Here is a 20,356-nt window from a genome sequence, read left to right on the forward strand (position 1 = left end):
GAATTGAAAATGCTGACAGCCCTGTCGGGATCTCTCCCCCCACACTCCCCGGGATCTCCCACCCACAATCCCCGGGATCTCCCACCCACAATCCCCGGGATCTCCCACCCACAATCCCCGGGATCTCCCACCCACAATCCCCGGGACCCCCACCCCCCCCGGGATCTACCCCTCCACACTCCCCGGGATCTACCCCCCCCCACACTTCCCGGGATCTACCCCCCCCCCCCCCCCACACTCCCCGGGATCTCCCACCCACAATCCTCGGGATCTCCCACCCACAATCCCCGGGATCATCCAGCACTGTGAAAGCCTGCCTGTGATTTACCAGGTTAGAATAACTTGGATCAGCAGCAGGAACACTAACACCAATAAATGAGCAGGAATGACCACACTTGGGTAGATCCCAGCAATATGCGTTTTGCCTCCATTTAACACAAGCTGCACTGCACATTACAAAACTAGTTTTCCCGTAGGCATAACCTTCATGTCTGTAAAGGGTAATAGGTTTCACCATTAAAGCAGCAGTTAAGTGTAGGCCAGGAACCACTTTCAAGATGAAGTACTCCCCGCCACCCCACCTTCTTCGGATATCGTGCTCTCCATCATTTGCTGAAGGTGGCGGCTTATTGTGGTCAGGTTCCACAGACACTGGCAACCCTTCAGCACCACAACCAAGCCATCATTCTTTGAGAGTGCTTCAGGCAATTCAACATTGTGGGGTCAGGGGGGGGGGGGGCATTATAATTTAGCCCAATTCAAGTCAATGTGTATTTTTGTTAAAAAAAAAGCCAAACTTGTAGGAAATTTTTAAAATCTATGTTTCTATAGTTTTCTGGAGGTGTCTCAGATTCACCTCACTGTGAGCGAGGCCATGGGGCCCAGCAAAGCCTCAGATTCACCTCACTGTGAGTGAGGCCATGGGGCCCAGCAAAACCTCAGATTCACCTCACTGTGAGTGAGGCCATGGGGCCCAGCAAAACCTCAGATTCACCTCACTGTGAGCGAGGCCATGGGGCCCAGCTAAACCTCAGATTCACCTCGTTGTGAGCGAGGCCATGGGGCCCAGCAAAGCCTCAGATTCACCTCACTGTGAGCGAGGCCATGGGGCCCAGCAAAGCCTCAGATTCACCTCGTTGTGAGCTGTGGCCCAGATGCCAACCGGAGAGAACAAGAGTTTGCAAGTTCAATTTCGGCTGATTACCGTGGTAACCTCAGCCAGAGCTGGTGACTCAGTATCATCGTCTGGGACTGAAAGGACCTCAGCTGGGGCCAGAACTTCTGGGGGCCAGAACTTCTGGGACTACACATTGGTGCAATCCACATCACCATCAATGGAATGGCTGTTCGAGGGACTACCTACCATGATGATGGCTGTGTATGGGCCCAAAATCGCTGGCCTTTTAGGAAGCAACAACTTTAAAAATCAAAATTGTTCTACCAGGTAGGAGACTTAGAACTGATATGTCTTCAACTAATTCTTTTGGGAGGGATTAAACGCTCCTTATCCTTTCACTCATTGAGCTGGGAATTTCCTCGGAGTTGCTCCCACTCTGTCGCCGTAACTTTATGGTATTCCCGCTGAACTTCTGGCAAAGTTACATCCGCGGAGTGGGAGCAACTGCCAGGAAATATTCTGCCATTTTGTTGTTTTGTGTTTAAGTTGGATCTACAGTCTTGCCCTCACAACACAATCCTTTACAGTACAAGAGATTTTACTGCCTGCTTATGCCTCGAGTCAGAAAGAACACAGGCCTTCTGGGTTCCGTTCCCCACTCGGCGACCTGCTACTGAGCAATACTCGGCCGGTGCGTAGCTGACAACCCTCTACAAACTGATGTTCAGTGCTCTCTGTGGGCGCGGGATCATGCTTTACGTATTCTCCAGCAGCCAATCAAAGAGCGGAGTGCCAGTGCGGTGACCTCCGGCCGGGTCCTGCTCCCTCGTGGCGCAGTATTTCAGCACCGCCCGCAGCAGGTCACAGATCTTCCAATCTCTCACCTCGGCCCTTCTCACCACTGCAAGAAACTGCAAAAACAACCGTGCATCAGTCAGCATAGATTGGGCAAAGGCACCGACCCAAAGGAACACTTTAAGGCAAAGAGCCCACGGGGGTATGGAGTGAGTGTTGCACCCATAGAAATTTACAGCATTTCAGCCCATCGTGTCCGCGCCGGCCGACAAAGAGCTATCCAGCCTAATCCCACTTTCCAGCTCTTGGTCCGTAGCTCTGTAGGATGCGGCACTTCAAGTGCATATCCAAGAACTTTTTAAATGTGGTGAGGGTTTCTGCCTCTACCACCCTTTCATGAGTTCCAGACCCCCACAACCCTCTGGGTGAAGACATTTCCCCTCAAATCCCCTCTAAACTTCCTACCAATTACTTTAAATCTATGTAATCTGGTTGTTGACCCCTCTGCTGAGGGAAACAGGTCCTTCCTACCCACTCTATCTACACCTCAGTAAGGTCTCCCCTCAGCCTGCTCTGTTCCAAAGAAAACAAACCCAGCCTATTCACTCTTTCCTCATAGATAAAATTCTCCAGTCCAGGCAGCACCCTCGTAAATCTCCTCTGCACCCTCTCCAGTGCAATCACATCCTTCCTGTAATGCGGTGACCAGAACTGCACGCAGTACTCCAGCTGTGGCCTAACCAGTGTTTTATACAGTTCAAGCATAACCCCCGCCTTGCTCTTGTATTCTATACCTCAGCTAATAAAGGCAAGTATTCCGTATGCTTTCTTAACCACCTTATCTACCTGGCCTGCTGCCTTCAGGGATCTGTAGACCTGCACTCCAAGGTCCCTCTGTTCCTCTACACTTCTCAGTGTTCTACCATTTAATGTGTATTCCCTTTCATTGTTAGTCCTCCCAAAATGCATTACCTCACACTTCTCCGGATTGAATTTCATTTGCTACTGTTCCATAACTGCATAATTACTTGAAGAATATAAAAGGATCTGAGAGAGAAGGCTGGAAAGTAGGATCATGTTAGGGTGACCAACCTTCACGGATTGTCTGGAGTCTCTAGAGATTAAAGACCAATCTCCTGTCCACTCCTGTGAGCAACCCAGGAGAAAAATCATTGGGGCATTACAATTGGTGGCTTTTTTCATTTTCTTTGAACACTTTTGACTTTTGTTGATAAGTTATAAAACTATTGGCGATGAGGGGGGGAGGGAAGGAGAAGGCTGTTTCACCAAGCGGGGCGGATGGAGGCTGGGGGGTCTCGTGAAGACACTTCCAGGAATACATCAACCCACAGCTGGCGAGAAAGCAGGAAAAGGGGGGGAGGGGGCGAAAGTCAACACAGGTCAGAAAATAACAGAGTTAGAGCAGGAGTCAGCCATTTGGCCTCTCAAGCCTGTTCCATCATTCAATGAGATCATGGCTGATCTTCTACCTCAACTCCACTTTCCTGCACTGTCCCCATATCCCTTGATCCCCTTAATATCCAAAAATCTATCAATCTCCGTCTGAATATACTCAAAGACTGAGCACCCGCAGCCCTCTGGTGTAGAGAATTCTAAAGATTCACCACCCTCTGAGTGAAGAAGTTTCTCCTCATCTCAGTCCTAAATGGCCAACCCCTTATTCTGAGACTGTGACCCCTGGTTCTAGACTCCCCAGCCCGGAGCAACATCCTCCCTGCATCTACCGTCAAGCCCTGTAAGAATTTTGTATGTTTCAATGAGATCACCTCTCATTCTTCTAAACTCTAGAGTATAGGCCTAGTCTATTCAATCTCTCCTCATAGCACAATTCCCCATCCCAGGAATCAGTCTGGTGAACCTTCGTTGCACTCCCTCTATAGCAAGTATATCATTCCTTGGGTAAGAAGACCAAAACTGTACACAATACGCCAGGTGTGGTCTCACCAGGGCCCGATATAATTGCAGTAAGACATCTTTACTCTCCCCTCCCCAGGATGTTGGGTTGATTTCGAAAGCTGCAACGACAAGGTGCAGAGCGAGTGTGTTTTGGGCCCAGGGATGTCTTTGGAGAAGAGCGTCCTGCGCAGTGTGCCATCCAAGGCCTTCACCCTGAGCGTGTGGCCCGACCCGGCATTCGGCGCGGCGAATGAAGGAGCAAGGTCAAAGGTCCAGGTCGTTGATTGGAGCGTGGGCAGGTACAGCAGGAGCAGCAAGGTCAGGGCGAAGGACGGTGAGAGATTGTAGAGGGATGCGATCGGGGTCCAGGAGAGGCGTGAATTCGGGGCTCAGAAGAGACGAGGGCCCAGGGGCAGCACGGGCCAGCCCACACTGCGGTATGTGTGCGCACTAGGCCCGTGCCGCAGAGCTGGTCTCCAGTCGTCCTGGTTAACCCTTGCCACTGGACCAAGACCAAGCCACCACACATTAAAAAAATCCACGCACAAGCATCTTCCACCCAAAAGGCTTTTTACAAGGTCCCACACAAGAGATTGATGTGCAAAATTAAAGCACATGGTATTGGGGGTAATGTACTGACGTGGATAGAGAACTGGTTGGCAGACAGGAAGCAGAGAGTCGGGATAAACGGGTCCTTTTCAGAATGGCAAGCAGTGACTAGTGGGGTGCTGCAGGGCTCAGTGCTGGGACCCCAGATATTTACAATATGCATTAATGATTTAGATGAAGGAATTGAGTGTAATACCTCCAAGTTTGCAGTTGACATTAAACTGGGTGGCGGTGTGAGCTGTGAGGAGGATGCTAAGAGGCTGCAGGGTGACTTGGACAGGTTAGGTGAGTGGGCAAATGCATGGCAGATGCAGTATAATGTGGATAAATGTGAGGTTATCCACTTTGGTGGCAAAAACACGAAGGCAGAATATTATCTGAATGGTAGCAGATTAGGAAAAGAGGAGGTGCAATGAGATCTGGGTGTCATGATACATCAGTCATTGAAAGTTGGCATGCAGGTACAGTAGGCGGTAAAGAAAGCAAATGGTATGTTGGCCTTCATAGCTAGGGGATTTGAGTACAGAAGCAGGGAGGTCTTACTGCAGTTGTACAGGGCCTTGGTGAGGCCTCACCTGGAATATTGTGTTCAGTTTTGGTCTCCTAATCTGAGGAAGGACGTTCTTGCTATTGATGAAGTGCAGCGAATGTTCACCAGACTGATTCCCGGGATGGCAGGACTGACATATGAGGAGAGACTGGATCGACTGGGCCTTTATTCACTGGAGTTTAGAAGAATGAGAGGGGATCTCATAGAAACTTATAAAATTCTGACGGGACTGGACAGGTTAGATGCAGGAAGAATGTTCCCGATGTTGGGGAAGTCCAGAACCAGGGGGGACACAGTCTAAGGATCAGGGGTAAGCCACTTAGGACTGAGGTGAGGAGAAACTTCTTCACCCAGAGAGTTGTTAACCTGTGGAATTCCCTACCCCAGAGGGTTGTTGATGCCAGTTCGTTGGATATATTCAAGAGGGAGTTAGATATGGCTCTTATGGCTAAAGGGAGCAAGGGTTATGGAGAGAAGGCAGGAAAGGGGTACTGAGGTGAATGATCAGCCATGATCTTATTGAAGGGTGGTGCAGCCTTGAAGGCTGAATGGCCTACTCCCGCACCTATTTTCTATGTTTCAACATGTAGTTCAGGATCTGGAATATTAGGTCCTTCATTGAAACACCTGTGAACTCAGCCCTTTTTGTTGTAGAAGCAAGTCATCCACGATTTGAGGGACCGCCTATGATATACTCAAATCCTCTTGTCATCAATGCCAACATACCATTTGCTTTCTTAATTGCTGTACCTACACGTTAACTTATCGTGATTTGTGTACAAGGATACCCAGGTCACTCTAAACACCAACACTTCCCAATCACTCTCCATTTAGAAAATACTCTGCTTTTCTATTTTTCATACCAAAGTGGATAATTTCACATTTCTCAATATTAGCTCTACAATAGCCTCCGCCTGTGCTAAACATTTTCCAATACTGATTCTATCAGTATCATAGTTTGATACGTTTGATAAGGTTGAACCTCCCTTATCCAGAACTCCCTTATCCGAATCACCTCTCGTCTGGATCCATTCCCGGCCAATAGGTGGCGCATGCGCAGAACTCCAATATGAACAAATTGAAGTCTTTCCTCGCTGCCGACTCCCGCAATCGCTGGCTGACCCCGCGATCCACCGCCCCCCTCCCCCACCCCCCATGATCTCTTTGCCGCACTCCCAGCCCCAAGCCAGCCAGCCCCGATATCTCCTTGCTCAGTACCTGTACCATCCAATTTAACGTGACCACCCCTCGTCCGGAAAAATCCCGTATCCAGAACAGGCCAGGTCCCGAGGGTTCCGGAAAAGGGAGGTTCCACCTGTACTATCATTGCGGTTGAGAATAAATCCCACACTGGGATGAATCACAGCCACCTCAGTCATTTCTTTGATGTTTTCGCTCCATATTTTCAACTGGGGCACCATAGGCCCGTTTATGCTCGTTTCCACTTGTGTTAAACGGATCTGCAATAACACAATCTTCAATGACGCCAACAGGTGCTTTTCCAGCACAAAATGAAACGACTTAATTCAGAGATGTGAATGGAAAGCGAATTTCACATTTTGTGGTTGCCAGAACTCTCAGTCCGTGCTCCGGGGAGCTGCACGAACTCGCTTGCTTTACAGACATCAACATGCAGCAGCTGCACAATGAAATGTTACCGGGGTTGCACACACAACAGCTTCCATTTCTGCATCAACGCTGATGCAAGGGAAGACAGCAGATTGCTCTACTGGGCCAAGGATAAGGTGGACAGTAAGCAGGAAGGGAAAAGGGCTACAGGAAGGAGACTGGAAGTACACAGAGTTTTTTTTTAATAAGGTGGACTTTGCAGACAGAACGTTATTTGGCCAATTCAGAGGGGAGCTCCAGAGGGCAGGGTGGTGGCTGAGAGAACCTGGAGGAAGGCAGCGTGAAGGTGTTGGCGGAGCAGGCATGTGCTGGGATGTATGGCTAGGGGTAGCAGGAGCTGAGACGTGTAGGGATTAGAAAATGACTTGCATTTATATAGCGCCTTTCACGACCAGCGGACGTCTCAAAAGCGCTTTACAACCAATGAAGTACTTTTGGAGTGTAGTCACTGTTGTAATGTGGGAAACGCGGCAGCCAATTTGCGCACAGCAAGCTCCCACAAACAACAATGTGATAATGACCAGATAATATTTTTTTGTTATGTTGATTGAGGGATAAATATTGTCCAGGACACCGGGGATAACTCCCACTGCTCTTCTCCAAAAGAGTGCCACGGGATCTTTTACATCCACCTGAGAGAGCAGACGGGGCCTCGGTTTAATGTCTCATCCGAAAGACAGCACCTCCGACAGTGCAGCACTCCCTCAGCACTGCACTGGGGTGTCAGCCTGGATTGTTTTGTGCTCAAGTCCCTGGAGTGGGACCTGAACCCACAACCTTCTGACTCAGAGGCGAGTGTGCTGCCCACTGAGCCATGGCTGACACTACGGCTGGGTGGGTGTAAGGGGAGGATCGCCAAGCCAATTCATTGTGGCACAGGAAGCAAAGAACGTGAACTGTTGGGACTGCAGGCATGGACATGTCACAGCAGTCCTAGTGAGCGGAAGTCTGTGGAGGGTGGGAGCCAGCAAGGAGAGCTTTGGAAGCATCGAGTCAACAAGTAATGAAAGAGTCAGTGCTTCAGGAGCAGTGGGGCAGATATAGAGTGATGGCAGGTGATGTTCTGGACATGAAAGATGCTGGTTCGAGTGGTAGATTGGAGAGGGGAGAGGAGGAGAGCCGTCAAGTTACCATCCTGTGGAAGGCAGCTGGGGAGGATGACGAGGTCAAGACCAGAGATTTAGCTGTCTGCAGCCTTTGAAATGGTTAACCATTATTATCATCATAGGCAGTCCCTCGAATTGAGGATGACTTGCTTCCACATCAAAAAGTTCACAAGAGTTTCAATGAAAGACCTAATATTCCAGATCCCGAACTACATCCTGAAGGGTGGAAGATGTCTGTGCGTGGACTTTTTTAACGTGTGGTGACCGTTGCACACCAGCCACCACACGGGCTTGACAGAGCTAGGTCTTGGTCCAGTGGCAAGGATTAACCAAGACGACTGGAGACCAGCTCTGCTGCACGGACCTAGTGTGTACACATATCGCAGTGTGGGCTGGTCCGTGTTGCCTCTGGGCCCTCAGCTCTTCTGGGCCCCGAACTCACGCCTTTCCTGGGCCCCGGTCACATCCCTCTACAGTCTCTCGCCGCTCCTTCGCCCCGACCTCGCCGCTCCTGCTGTACCTGCCCACGCTCCAATCAGCGACCTGAATCTTGGTGATGTCCCTCTTCACTGCTGTTGCTTTCCTGCTCCAGCACGTGCTGCTCCCTGGAGTGGTACGCCTCCATGCTTCTTCTTCTGCTCCCCAGCCTGCTCCGATGGTGCTCGCAGGCCGGGGGCTGCACAGCCTGCTGGGCTAGGCCGCCACGCTGCTCCTTCCAATCCCCGGCCAGCTCGGATGGTTAACATCACTATCGTCTACCAACATCTCTCCTCTCTTGTCCAACTGGGTGGGACTGCGCTCCTCTGTTTCCATTCTTGTCCATCTAATCGTAGCCAGAGAATCGCCTGCCATGGTTTCTCTTCCCGCTCCTGCACTTTTACCTCTGGAGTCCCCCCAAACATCCATCCTTGGGCCCTCCTATTTCTCATCTACATGCTGTCCCTCGGTGACATCATCCGAAAACAGTCAGGTTCCACATGTATGTTGATGATACCCGGCTGTACCTCATCACCACTTCTCTTAACCCCTCCACTGTCTGATCGCACTGCTCATCTCATATCCAGTACTGGATGAACATAAATCTCCTTCAATTAATTATTGGGAATTATCTTCAGTCCCCGCCACAAACGCTGTTCCCTCGCCACCGACTCCGTCCCTCTCCCTGGCTACTGTCTGAGGCTGAGCCAGACGGTTTGTAACCTTGGCATCCTATTTGGCCGGGAGTTGAGCTTCTGACCCTATGTCCTCTCCATCACCGGGACTTCCAACTTCCACCTTTTTATTATCGCCAGTCTCTTCCTTTCTCAGCTGCTGAAACCCTCATCCATAATTTGTCACCTCCAGACTCGACTATTCCAATGCTCTCTTTACTGGCCTCCCACCTTGCACCCTCTAAACTTGAGCTCCTCTAAGACTCTGCTGCCCATATCCTAACTTGTATCAGATCCCGCTCACCCATCACCTTGTGCTCGATGAGCTACATTGGATCACGGTCCAGCATCACCTCAAATTTAAAAGTCTCATCCTTGTGTTCAAACCCCTCCTTTGCCTTACCCCTTCCTACCTCTGCAACCTTCTCCGGTGCTACAACCCTCCAAGATCTCTGCGCTCCTCCAATTGCTCTTACTCTACTATTGGTGGCCGTGCCTTCAGCTGCCTGGGCCCTAAGCTCTGGAATTCCCTCCCTAAACCTCTCTACCTCGCTTTCCTCCTTTAAGACGCTCCTTAAAACCTACCTCTTTGACCTTGGTCACCTCTATGAGGTTCGGTGCCAAATTTTGTTTGATAATCTGCCTTGAGACATTTCACGATGTAAAGGCACTATATAAATACATGTTATTGTTTATTTGGGGTGGCAGCTGGGGAGGATGTGAGGTCAAGACCAGAGACGCCTACATCCCTTTGCTCCTCCACAACTCCGAGAGCTCAATTTTCCCCAGTTATCTGCGCATTCTTTTGGTGCTCGTTGCTTTTTTTGGCGTAAATTGAAATATCCAAGTTTCCCCAAAGTATCTGTGCCAGCGTAACTCAGTTACAATTTTTTTAGGTTAGGATTTTTTTGCATCCTAGGGGACCGTAACCTGATGGCTGAGCCAGTTTTACACATTTACGCAATTTTGGCCAACTTACAATTCTCCTAGGACGGCGTATGTGAGTGACCACGCCCAAAAAACCTTCTGGGCACTTAAGAAAAACCAGCGCTCATTAAAAAATCGGTGCAGAAAAACGCCATTGTTTTTAGGCGAAGTTCTGGAGGGAGTCAAGAAGACCAAGACTATGCATCATCAAGCTTAATGTTTTCAAACTCAAAAGGGAGAAAATGGAAGTCTAATGCTATTCTTTAATTTTAGATTTTTTTCAAAGTACCAACCCACCACCGAACATCTCCTCACCGGGCTCGAGGGTCGGAGCTTCGGCCGGCAGAATCGCTCCCTCGCCCGGAAATGGGCTCGGCTTGGAGCGATTCTGCCGACCGACCCTCGAGCCCAGTGATGAGACGTTCGGTCAGTGGTGGGGTGGTACTTTGAAAAAAATCTAAAATTACAGAATTGCATTAGACTTCATTGCCCCAAATGTCTTCATTGAATGCCTAGCTTCCCATTCTAAGTAAGTGTATTGCGTATGCGCAGACCAAGGTGTGGTCCATACCAGGGCGTCGACCTTGGGGAGAGAGAGAGGAAAGATGCTTTAAGTCCTTTGTCCTGCTGTTTTGAGCTTCTTGCAAAGCTACAATTTAATTATGGGGGCAATATTGACAATGCCAAACCTCATGCAAGCCTTCTGCATGATGGCGCTGTGGAGGAGACGACTGATTGAACGTCATCGCATGAGGAACCTCAGAGCGCGTAGAATGATGGGCAGGCGGCCTTACCCACATCGGGTATATCGAGACAGGCATCCACTATCTCTGCAGCCACTTCTTTTAAGACCCTAGGATGTAAGCCATCAGGTCCAGGGGACTTGTCCGCCTTTAATCCCATTATTTTACCGAGTACTACTTCATTAGTGATAGTGATTGTATTAAGTTCCTCCCTCCCTATCGCCCCTTGATTATCCACTATTGGGATGGTTTTAGTGTCTTCTACCGTGAAGACCGATACAAAATATTTGTTCAACGTCTCTGCCAATTCCCTGTTCTCCATTATTAATTCCCCAGTCTCATCCTCTAGGGAACCAACATTTACTTTAGCCACTCTTTTCCTTTTTACCTGTAGAAACTCTTACGATCTGTTTTCATATTCCGTGCTAGTTTACTTTTATAATCTATTTTCCCTCTCTATTATTTTTTTAGTCGTTCTTTGCTGACTTTTAAAAGTTTCCCAATACTCTGGCCTCCCACTAGTCTTGGCCACATTGTATGGCCTTGTTTTCAATTCGATACCATCCCTTATTTCCTTAGTTAGCCACAGATGGTTATCTTAAAGTCATTCCTTCTCATTGGGATATATTTATGTTGTGAGTTATGAAATAGCTCCTTAAATGTCTGCCACTGCTCATCAACTGTCCCATACTTTAATCTATTTTCCCAGTCCAGGTTAGCCAACTCTGCCTTCATACCTTTGTAGTCTCTTTTATTTAAGCTTAGGACACTGGTTTGAGATCCAACTTTCTCACCCTCCAACTGAATTTGAAATTCAACCATGTTATGGTCACTCATTCCTAGAGGATCCTTTACTAGGAGATCGCTTATTAATCCTGTTTCATTACACAGTACCAGATCTAAGATAGGCTGCTCCCTGGTTGGTTCCGCAATATAGTGTTCAAGGAAACTATCCCGAATACACTCTATGAACTCTTCCTCAAGGCTACCCTGGCCAATTTGCTTTGTCCAATCAATATGAAAGTTAAAATGATTATTGTCGTTCCTTTATTACAAGCCTCCATTATTTCTTGTTTTATACTCCGTCTAACAGTGTAGCTACTGTTAGGGGACCTATAGACTACGCCCACCAGCAACTTTTTCCCCTTGTCTCCACCCAAACTGATTCAACATCTTGATGATCTGAGCCAATATCGTTTCTCACTAACGCACTGATCCCATCCTTTAATAACCGTGCTACGCCACCTCCTTTTTGATTCTGTCTAATTAACAAAGGCAACACAACAGTGGAAGGGAAATGTTGAGGCAAGAGATTAAATGAAAATGAAAACAAGATTTAATTCTGTATAACGTAATGAAACGCCTTGATGGCAGACAACCTTTTCGCTCATACTCACATGCAACAGCTCATCTTCAAAAGATTCCTTGAAGTACACCAGAGAGATTGGAAACTGTGAGGCCGCTATCCACTGCAACACCGTTCTCAGCTGAGGATCCAGACTACTGGGTTCTAGGACAACGTTCAGAATCAATAAAGTCTCCTTCGCCTGCATCAGACCTACAAATGAAAAAAAGTGCTGATAGAACAGGTCTGTATTAACCGTTAAGCGACGAACACTATTATAGTAAAATGAAAATGTTCTATACACTTTTAAAAAAATAATAGAAAATGCTGCCAAGGTTATATCAACTACTTGCATTTATATAGCGCCATTAACATGGTGAGACGTCCCAAAGCGTTTCACAGGAGTACAGTGCGATAAAAATTTGAGACCGAGCTGCACAAGTAGAAATTAGTGCAGGTGGCCGAAAGCTCTACCAAAAAGGTAGGTTATAAGGAGCAACTTGAAGGAGGAGAGAGAGGTAGAGAGGTGGAAAGGTTTAGGGAGGGAGTTCCAGAGCTTGGGCCCAGGCAACAGAAGGCACGGCCACCAATGTTTGAGCGATTATAATCAGGGATGCTCAGGAGGGCAGAATTAGAGGAGCTCAGACATCTTGGGGGGTTGATAGGGTAGAATGCTTCAGGTCTGTAACCCATCAGATCTGCAGCAGATTTCCAACAATTGCTAATTTTATTTTAGATGTGCAGCATTTGAAGTGGTTCTTTTCCCCCTGATTGTTATGAGCAGCATTGAAGACTGTTAACAACCTGGCAATCAACTTTTCCACTGCCAAAAACCTACATTAAAAACATTAAGGGCAAAATTCAGCAGAGGGGCGTTGGGGGGGGTAGAAGAGAAGCAACCTAGTGTAAGTGCCGAGTTGTGCCAACTGTGGTGCAAACCCTACTGGAGATTGCAGAGTTGGTGAGAGGTTGCCCCATGTGCATGGACCCAGCGGCTGCTCACACCACTGAGGTGCATTGTGGGCAAACTGAGGCACGAGTGCCCAACTTGGAGTTTGTTGGGATGCCGCTGCCCCTGGGAAGAAAGCAGCAGCACCCTATTGGTCCCGCTAGAAAGCCCCATTTGGTAACCTGGTATGTCTGGTTTCAACAGGTGCCATCATCAACATAGGCAGACCCTCGGAATCGAGGAAGACTTGCTTCCACTCTTAACATGAGTCCTTAGGTGGCTGAACAGTCCAATACGAGAACTACAGTCCCTGTCACAGGTGGGACAGATAGTTGTTGAGGGAAAGGGTTGATGGGCCTAGTTTGCCGCATGCTCTTGCTGTAGCCTGCACTTCATTTCTGCATGCTCTCGAGGAGCTCAGCACCCTCCCGGATGCACTTCCTCCACTTAGGGCAGACTGGTCTTTGGCCAGGGACTCCCAAGTGTCAGTGGGGATGTTGCACTTTTATCAGGGAGGCTTTGATGGTGTCCCTGTAACGTTTCCTCTGCCCACCTTTGGCTCGTTTGCTATGAAGGAGTTCAGAGTAGAGCGCTTGCCTTGGGAGTCTCGTATCAGGCATGCGGACAATGTGGCCTGCCCAGCGGAGCTGATCAAGTGTGGTCAGTGCTTCAATGCTGGGGATGTTGGCCTGGTCGAGGACGCTAACGTTGGGTGCGTCTGTCCTCCCAGAGGATTTGTAGTATTTTGCGGAGACATCGTCGGTGGTATTTCTCCAGCGACTTGAGGTGTCTACCAGGTGTACCAGCTTCTGGTGCTACATCAGACCCGAGATGTAGGGGAGGCACCAGTGTCAGGGGTCCACGATGTCCTTATTTGTAGCAGGCGGAGGCTCTGCCCTCACCAGGCCGATCGGAAGCTCCAAGGCCAAGTCGAGAACCAGCAAATCTGGGTCTCAACCCAATTAATGTCACTCCCACCGGAGTCAACAGTGGAACTGCGCGAGAAGGACGACAGATTTTTGGCCCCAATGTTCATTCCTTTAATGGGGCGCCTTTAGTTTCAGTCATCCCAAGGTTTTCCACCTTCAGTGTTGAAGCAAGAGTATTTTAGACTATTTCAGTGCCTTGTCTTAAGAGTTTCAGTGCCTGGTCTTAAGAGTTTCAGTGCCTGCTGCACCATTTAAAAGGCCAGTCTTAGTCCTTATGTGTGTCCCAAGGTGCAACTATATTCATATTGCTCAGGGCAGAGCCCAAGGCACAACTACCTTCAGCCGCTTCATCAATGACCTTCCTTCCATCATAAGGGCAGAGGTGGGGCAGTTCGCTGATGATTACACAGTGTTCAGCTCCATTCACAATTCCTCAGATAATGGAGCAGTCTGTGCTACAAGACCTGGATAACATCCATGTTAAGTGGCAAGTAACATTGGCACCACACAAGGGCCAGGCAATGACCATCTCCAACAAGAGAGTCTAACCACCAATGGCACTACCATCATGGAGACCACCACCATCAACATTCTGGGGTCACCACTGATGAGAAACTGAACTGAATCAGCCACATAAATGCCGTGGCGTCTAGAGCAGGTCAGAGCCTGGTTATTCTATGACAAGTGGCTCACCTTCTCACTCCCAAACGTATCTCTACCATCTACACAACACAAATCAGAACTATGCTGGAGTACTCGCCACTTGGCTCGATGGGCGCAGCTCCAACACCCAAGAAGCTTGATAGCAACCGACTTGCTCAGCAGCCCATCCAGCTCCGTCCACCACATGGTTACATTGTACACTAACTGCAAGGTGCACTGCAGCAACTCGCCAAGGCTTCATTGGTAGCATGTCCCAAACACCCGACCTCCACCACCGAAAATGATAAGTGCAGCAGGGAGCACCATCACCTCCAAGATCCCTTCCAAGTCACACACCATTCCGACTTGGAAATATATCGCCACTCCTTCATTATCACTGGACCTCCCGACCCAACAGCACTGTGGGAGTGCCTTCACCACACGGACTGCAGCGGCTCAAGGCAGCGGCTCACCACCACCTTCTCAAGGGCAATTAGGGATGGGCAATAAATGCCGCTCTTGCCAGGGATGCCCACATCCAAAGAATACAAAAAGAAATATGAATTGCCAGCTGTAGATACCCAACTGTAAAAAGGGATTTCAGTTCATTCAAAATTCACGATATTGTTAAACAGATTCAAACTTTTACTTAAAGAGATAAGTACAAAGTCGCCCCATGTCGAGATCCCTCCTGTTGTCGACTCAAGGACTTAAATGGCAATCATCACTCACTTTCGAATGGAACAGGGAACAAGGGGGACAGGCCCAGCCAACACTTCATCAATGAGAATCAGGTCCAATCTACCTCAAACTCTTTGCAGATGCAGTTTGGAAGAGAGAAAGGGCAGGGAATGTAACAGATAGAACTATTGTACATAGGGAATGGAGAGATAGATAGAACTAGTGTACACAGGGAATGGTGAGATCAGATATAACTTCTGTATACAGGGGAATGGAGAGATCAGATAGAACTAGTGGACACGGGGAATGGAGAGATCAGATAGAACTACGGTACACAGGGAATGGACAGATCAGATAGAACTACTTTACACAGTGAATGGAGAGATCAGACAGAACTACTGTACACAAGGGAATGGAGAGATCAGATAGAACGAGTGTACACAGGGACTGGAGAGATCAGATAGAACTAGTGTACATAGGGAATGGAGAGATCAGATAGAACTACTGTACACAGGGGAATCAGATAGAACTATGTACACAGGGAATGGACAGATCAGAGAACTACTGTACACAGGGAATGGACAGATCAGATATACCTACTGGACACAGGGAATGGACAGATCAGATAGAACTACGGTACACAGGGGAATAGACAGATCAGATAGAACTAGTGTACACAGGGAATGGAGAGATCAGATATAACTTCTGTATACAGGGGAATGGAGAGATCAGATAGAACTAGTGTACACGGGGAATGGAGAGATCAGATAGAACGACGGTACACAGGGAATGGACAGATCAGATAGTACTGTACACAGGGGAATAGACAGATCAGATAGAACGACTATACACAGGGAATGGACAGATCAGAGAACTACTGTACACAGGGAATGGGAAGATCAGATAGAACTAGTGTACAGAGGGAATGGATAGATCAGATAGAACTAGTGTACACAGGGAATGGACAGATCAGATAGAACTACTGTACACAAGAAATGGACAGAACAGATAGAACTACTGTACACAGGGAATGGACAGGTCAGATATAACTACTGTACACAGGGAATGGAGAGATCAGATAGAACTGCTGTACACAGGGAATGGAGAGATCAGATAGAACTAATGTACACAGGAGAATGGACAGATCAGATATAACTATTGTACACGCAATGGACAGATCCGATAGAACTACTGTACACAGGGAATGGACAGATCAGATAGAACTACTGTACACAGGGAATGGAGAGATCAGATAGAACTACTGTACACAGGGAATGGACAGATCAGATAGAACTACTGCACACAGGGAATGCACAGATCAGATAGAACTAATGCACACAGGGGAATCAGATACAACTATGTACACAGGGAATGGACAGATCAGAGAACGACTGTACACAGGGAATGGACAGATCAGAGAACTACTGTACACAGGGAATGGACAGATCAGAGAACTACTGTACACAGGGAATGGAGAGATCAGATAGAACTACTGTACACAGGGAATGGACAGATCAGATAGAACTACTGTACACAGGGAATGCACAGATCAGATAGAACTACTGTACACGGAATGGAGAGATCAGATAGAACTAGTGAACACAGTAAATGGAGAGATCAGATAGACCTACTGTACACAGGGAATGGAGAGATCAGATAGAACTACTGTATACAGGGAATGGATAGATCAGAGAACTACTGTACACAGGGAATGGACAGATCGGATAGAACTACTGTACATAGGGTGAATAGAGAGATCAGATAGAACTGCTCTACACAGGGGAATCAGATTGAACTATGTACACAGGGAATGGACAGATCAGAAAACTACTGTACACAGGGAATGGACAGATCAGAGAACTACTGTACACAGGGAATGGACAGATCAGATCGAACTGCTGCACATAGGGGGGATAGAGAGATCAGATAGAACTACTGTACACAGGGGAATCAGATAGAACTATGGACACAGGGAATGGACAGATCAGAGAACTACTGTACACAGGGAATGGACAGATCAGAGAACTACTGTACAAAGGGAATGGACAGATCAGATAGAACTACTGTACAGAGGGAATGGAGAGATCAGATAGAACTACTGTACACAGGGAATGGACAGATCAGACAGAACGACTGTACACAGGGAATGCACAGATCAGATCGAACTGCTGTACACGGAATGGAGAGATGCGATCGAACTAGTGAACAAAGTGAATGGAGTGATCAGATAGACCTACTGTACACAGGGAATGGAGAGATCAGACAGAACTACTGTACACAGGGAATGGACAGATCAGGTAGAACTACCTTACACAGGGAATGGAGAGATCAGATAGAACTACTGTACACAGGGAATGCAGAGATCAGATAGAACTACTGTACACAGGGAATGGAGAGACCAGAGAGAACTACTGTGCACAGGGAATGGAGGGATCAGATAGAACTACTGTACACAGGGAATGGACAGATCAGATAGAACTACTGTACATCGGGGGAATAGAGAGATCAGATAAAATACTGTACACAGGGCAATCAGATAGAACTATGGACACAGGGAATGGACAGATCAGAGAACTACTGTAAAAAGGAAATGGACAGATCAGAGAACTACTGTACACAGGGAATGGACAGATCAGATAGAACTACTGTACACAGGGAATGCACAGATCAGATAGAACTACTGTACACGGAATGGAGAGATCAGAGAGAACTAGTGAACACAGTGAATGGAGAGATCAGATAGACCTAATGTACACAGGGAATGGAGAGATCAGATAGAACTACTGTACACAGGGAAAGGACAGATCAGATAGAACTACTGTACATAGGGCGAATAGAGAGATCAGATAGAACTACTGTACACAGGGGAATGGACAGATCAAGTATAACTACTGTACACGGAATGGACAGATCAGATAGAACTACTGTACACAGGGAAAGGACAGATCAGATAGAACTACTGTACATAGGGGGAATAGAGAGATCGGATAGAACTACTGTACACAGGGAATGGACAGATCAGATAGAACTGTACACATGGGGGAATGGAGAGATCAGATAAAACTACTGTACACAGAATGGAGAGATCAGATAGAACTACTGTACACAGGGAATGGAGAGATCAGATAGAACTACTGTACACAGGGAATGGAGAGATCCGAGATAACTACTGTACACAGATAATGGATAGATTGGATATAACTATTGTACACAGAGAATGGATAGATCAGATAGAACTATTGTACACAGGGAATGGGCAGATCAGATAGAACTTGTGTACACAGGGAATGGACAGATCAGATAGAACTCCTCGACATCGGGAATGGAGAGATCAGATAGAACTGCTCGACACAGGGGAATCAGATAGAATCATGTACACAGGGAATGGACAGATCAGAGAACTACTGTACACAGGGAATGCACAGATCAGATTGAACTGCTGTACACGGAATGGAGAGATGAGATCGAACGAGTGAACACAGTGAATGGAGTGATCAGATAGACCTACTGTACACAGGGAATGGAGAGATCAGATAGAACTACTGTACACAGGGAATGGACAGATCAGACAGAACCCGTGTACACAGGTGAATGGAGTGATCAGATATAACTACTGTACACACGGAATGCACAGATCAGATATAACTACTGTACACAGGGAATGCTGAGATCAGATAGAACTACTGTACACAGGGAATGGATAGATCAGATAGAACTACTGCACACAGGGAATGGACAGATCAGATAGAACAACTGTACATCGGTGGAATGGAGAGATCAGATAGAATACTGTACACAGGGGAATCAGATTGAACTCTGTACACAGGGAATGGACAGGTCAGAAAACTACTGTACACAGGGAATGGACAGATCAGAGAACTACTGTACAAAGGGAATGGACAGATCAGATAGAACTACTGTACACAGGGAATGGAGAGATCAGATAGAACTACTGTACAGAGGGAATGGAGAGATCAGATAGAACTACTGTACACAGGGAATGGACAGATCAGACAGAACGACTGTACACAGGGAATGCACAGATCAGATCGAACTGCTGTACACGGAATGGAGAGATGCGATCGAACTAGTGAACAAAGGGAATGGAGTGATCAGATAGACCTACTGTACACAGGGAATGGAGAGATCAGACAGACCTACTGTACACAGGGAATGGACAGATCAGGTAGAACTACCTTACACAGGGAATGGAGAGATCAGATAGAACTACTGTACACAGGGAATGGAGAGATCAGATAGAACTACTGTACACAGGGAATGGAGAGACCAGAGAGAACTACTGTACACAGGGAATGGAGGGATCAGATAGAACTACTGTACACAGGGAATGGACAGATCAGATAGAACTAGTGTACACAGGTGAATGGACAGATCAGATAAAACTACTGTACACGGGAATGGACAGATCAGATATAACTACTGTACACAGGGAATGGAGAGATCAGATAGAATTTCTGTACACAGAATGGAGTGATCAGATAGAACTAGTGAACACAGTGAATGGAGAGATCAGATAGACCTACTATACACAGGGAATGGAGAAATCAGATAGAAGTACTGTACACAGAATGGACAGATCAGATAGAACTACTGTACATAGGGGGATAGAGAGATCAGATAGAACTACTGTACACAGGGGAATCAGATAGAACTATGTGCACAGGGAATGGACAGGTCAGAAAACTACTGTACACAGGGAATGGACAGATCAGAGAACTACTGTACAAAGGGAATGGACAGATCAGATAGAACTACTGTACACAGGGAATGGAGAGATCAGATAGAACTACTGTACAGAGGGAATGGAGAGATCAGATAGAACTACTGTACACAGGGAATGGACAGATCAGACAGAACGACTGTACACAGGGAATGCACAGATCAGATCGAACTGCTGTACACGGAATGGAGAGATGCGATCGAACTAGTGAACAAAGGGAATGGAGTGATCAGATAGACCTACTGTACACAGGGAATGGAGAGATCAGACAGACCTACTGTACACAGGGAATGGACAGATCAGGTAGAACTACCTTACACAGGGAATGGAGAGATCAGATAGAACTACTGTACACAGGGAATGGAGAGATCAGATAGAACTACTGTACACAGGGAATGGAGAGATCAGATAGAATTTCTGTACACAGAATGGAGTGATCAGATAGAACTAGTGAACACAGTGAATGGAGAGATCAGATAGACCTACTATACACAGGGAATGGAGAAATCAGATAGAAGTACTGTA

General features: G+C 47.4%; 1 protein-coding gene across 6 annotated transcripts in view; it reads right to left on the reverse strand.

Annotated features, from left to right (window-relative positions):
* Positions 1–255: 255 nt before the first annotated feature.
* akap11 (A kinase (PRKA) anchor protein 11) overlaps positions 256–20,356 on the reverse strand; it is a 130,566-nt gene continuing 110,465 nt past the window's right edge. For 5 of the 6 annotated variants that reach the window (XM_070894152.1, XM_070894153.1, XM_070894151.1 and 2 more), the window contains 2 exons: positions 11,942–12,102; positions 256–2,028 (listed from right to left, as the gene is read on the reverse strand). In XM_070894152.1, coding sequence (XP_070750253.1) covers positions 1,873–2,028; positions 11,942–12,102 — 317 coding nt within the window. In that variant the 3' untranslated portion in view covers positions 256–1,872. Of the gene's footprint in view, positions 2,029–11,941; positions 12,103–20,356 lie in introns of those variants that run through there. The other variant, XM_070894155.1, reaches the window with a different exon arrangement.

This window comes from Pristiophorus japonicus, chromosome 11, assembly GCF_044704955.1.
Source record: "Pristiophorus japonicus isolate sPriJap1 chromosome 11, sPriJap1.hap1, whole genome shotgun sequence".
Taxonomy (NCBI): Eukaryota; Metazoa; Chordata; class Chondrichthyes; family Pristiophoridae; genus Pristiophorus; species Pristiophorus japonicus.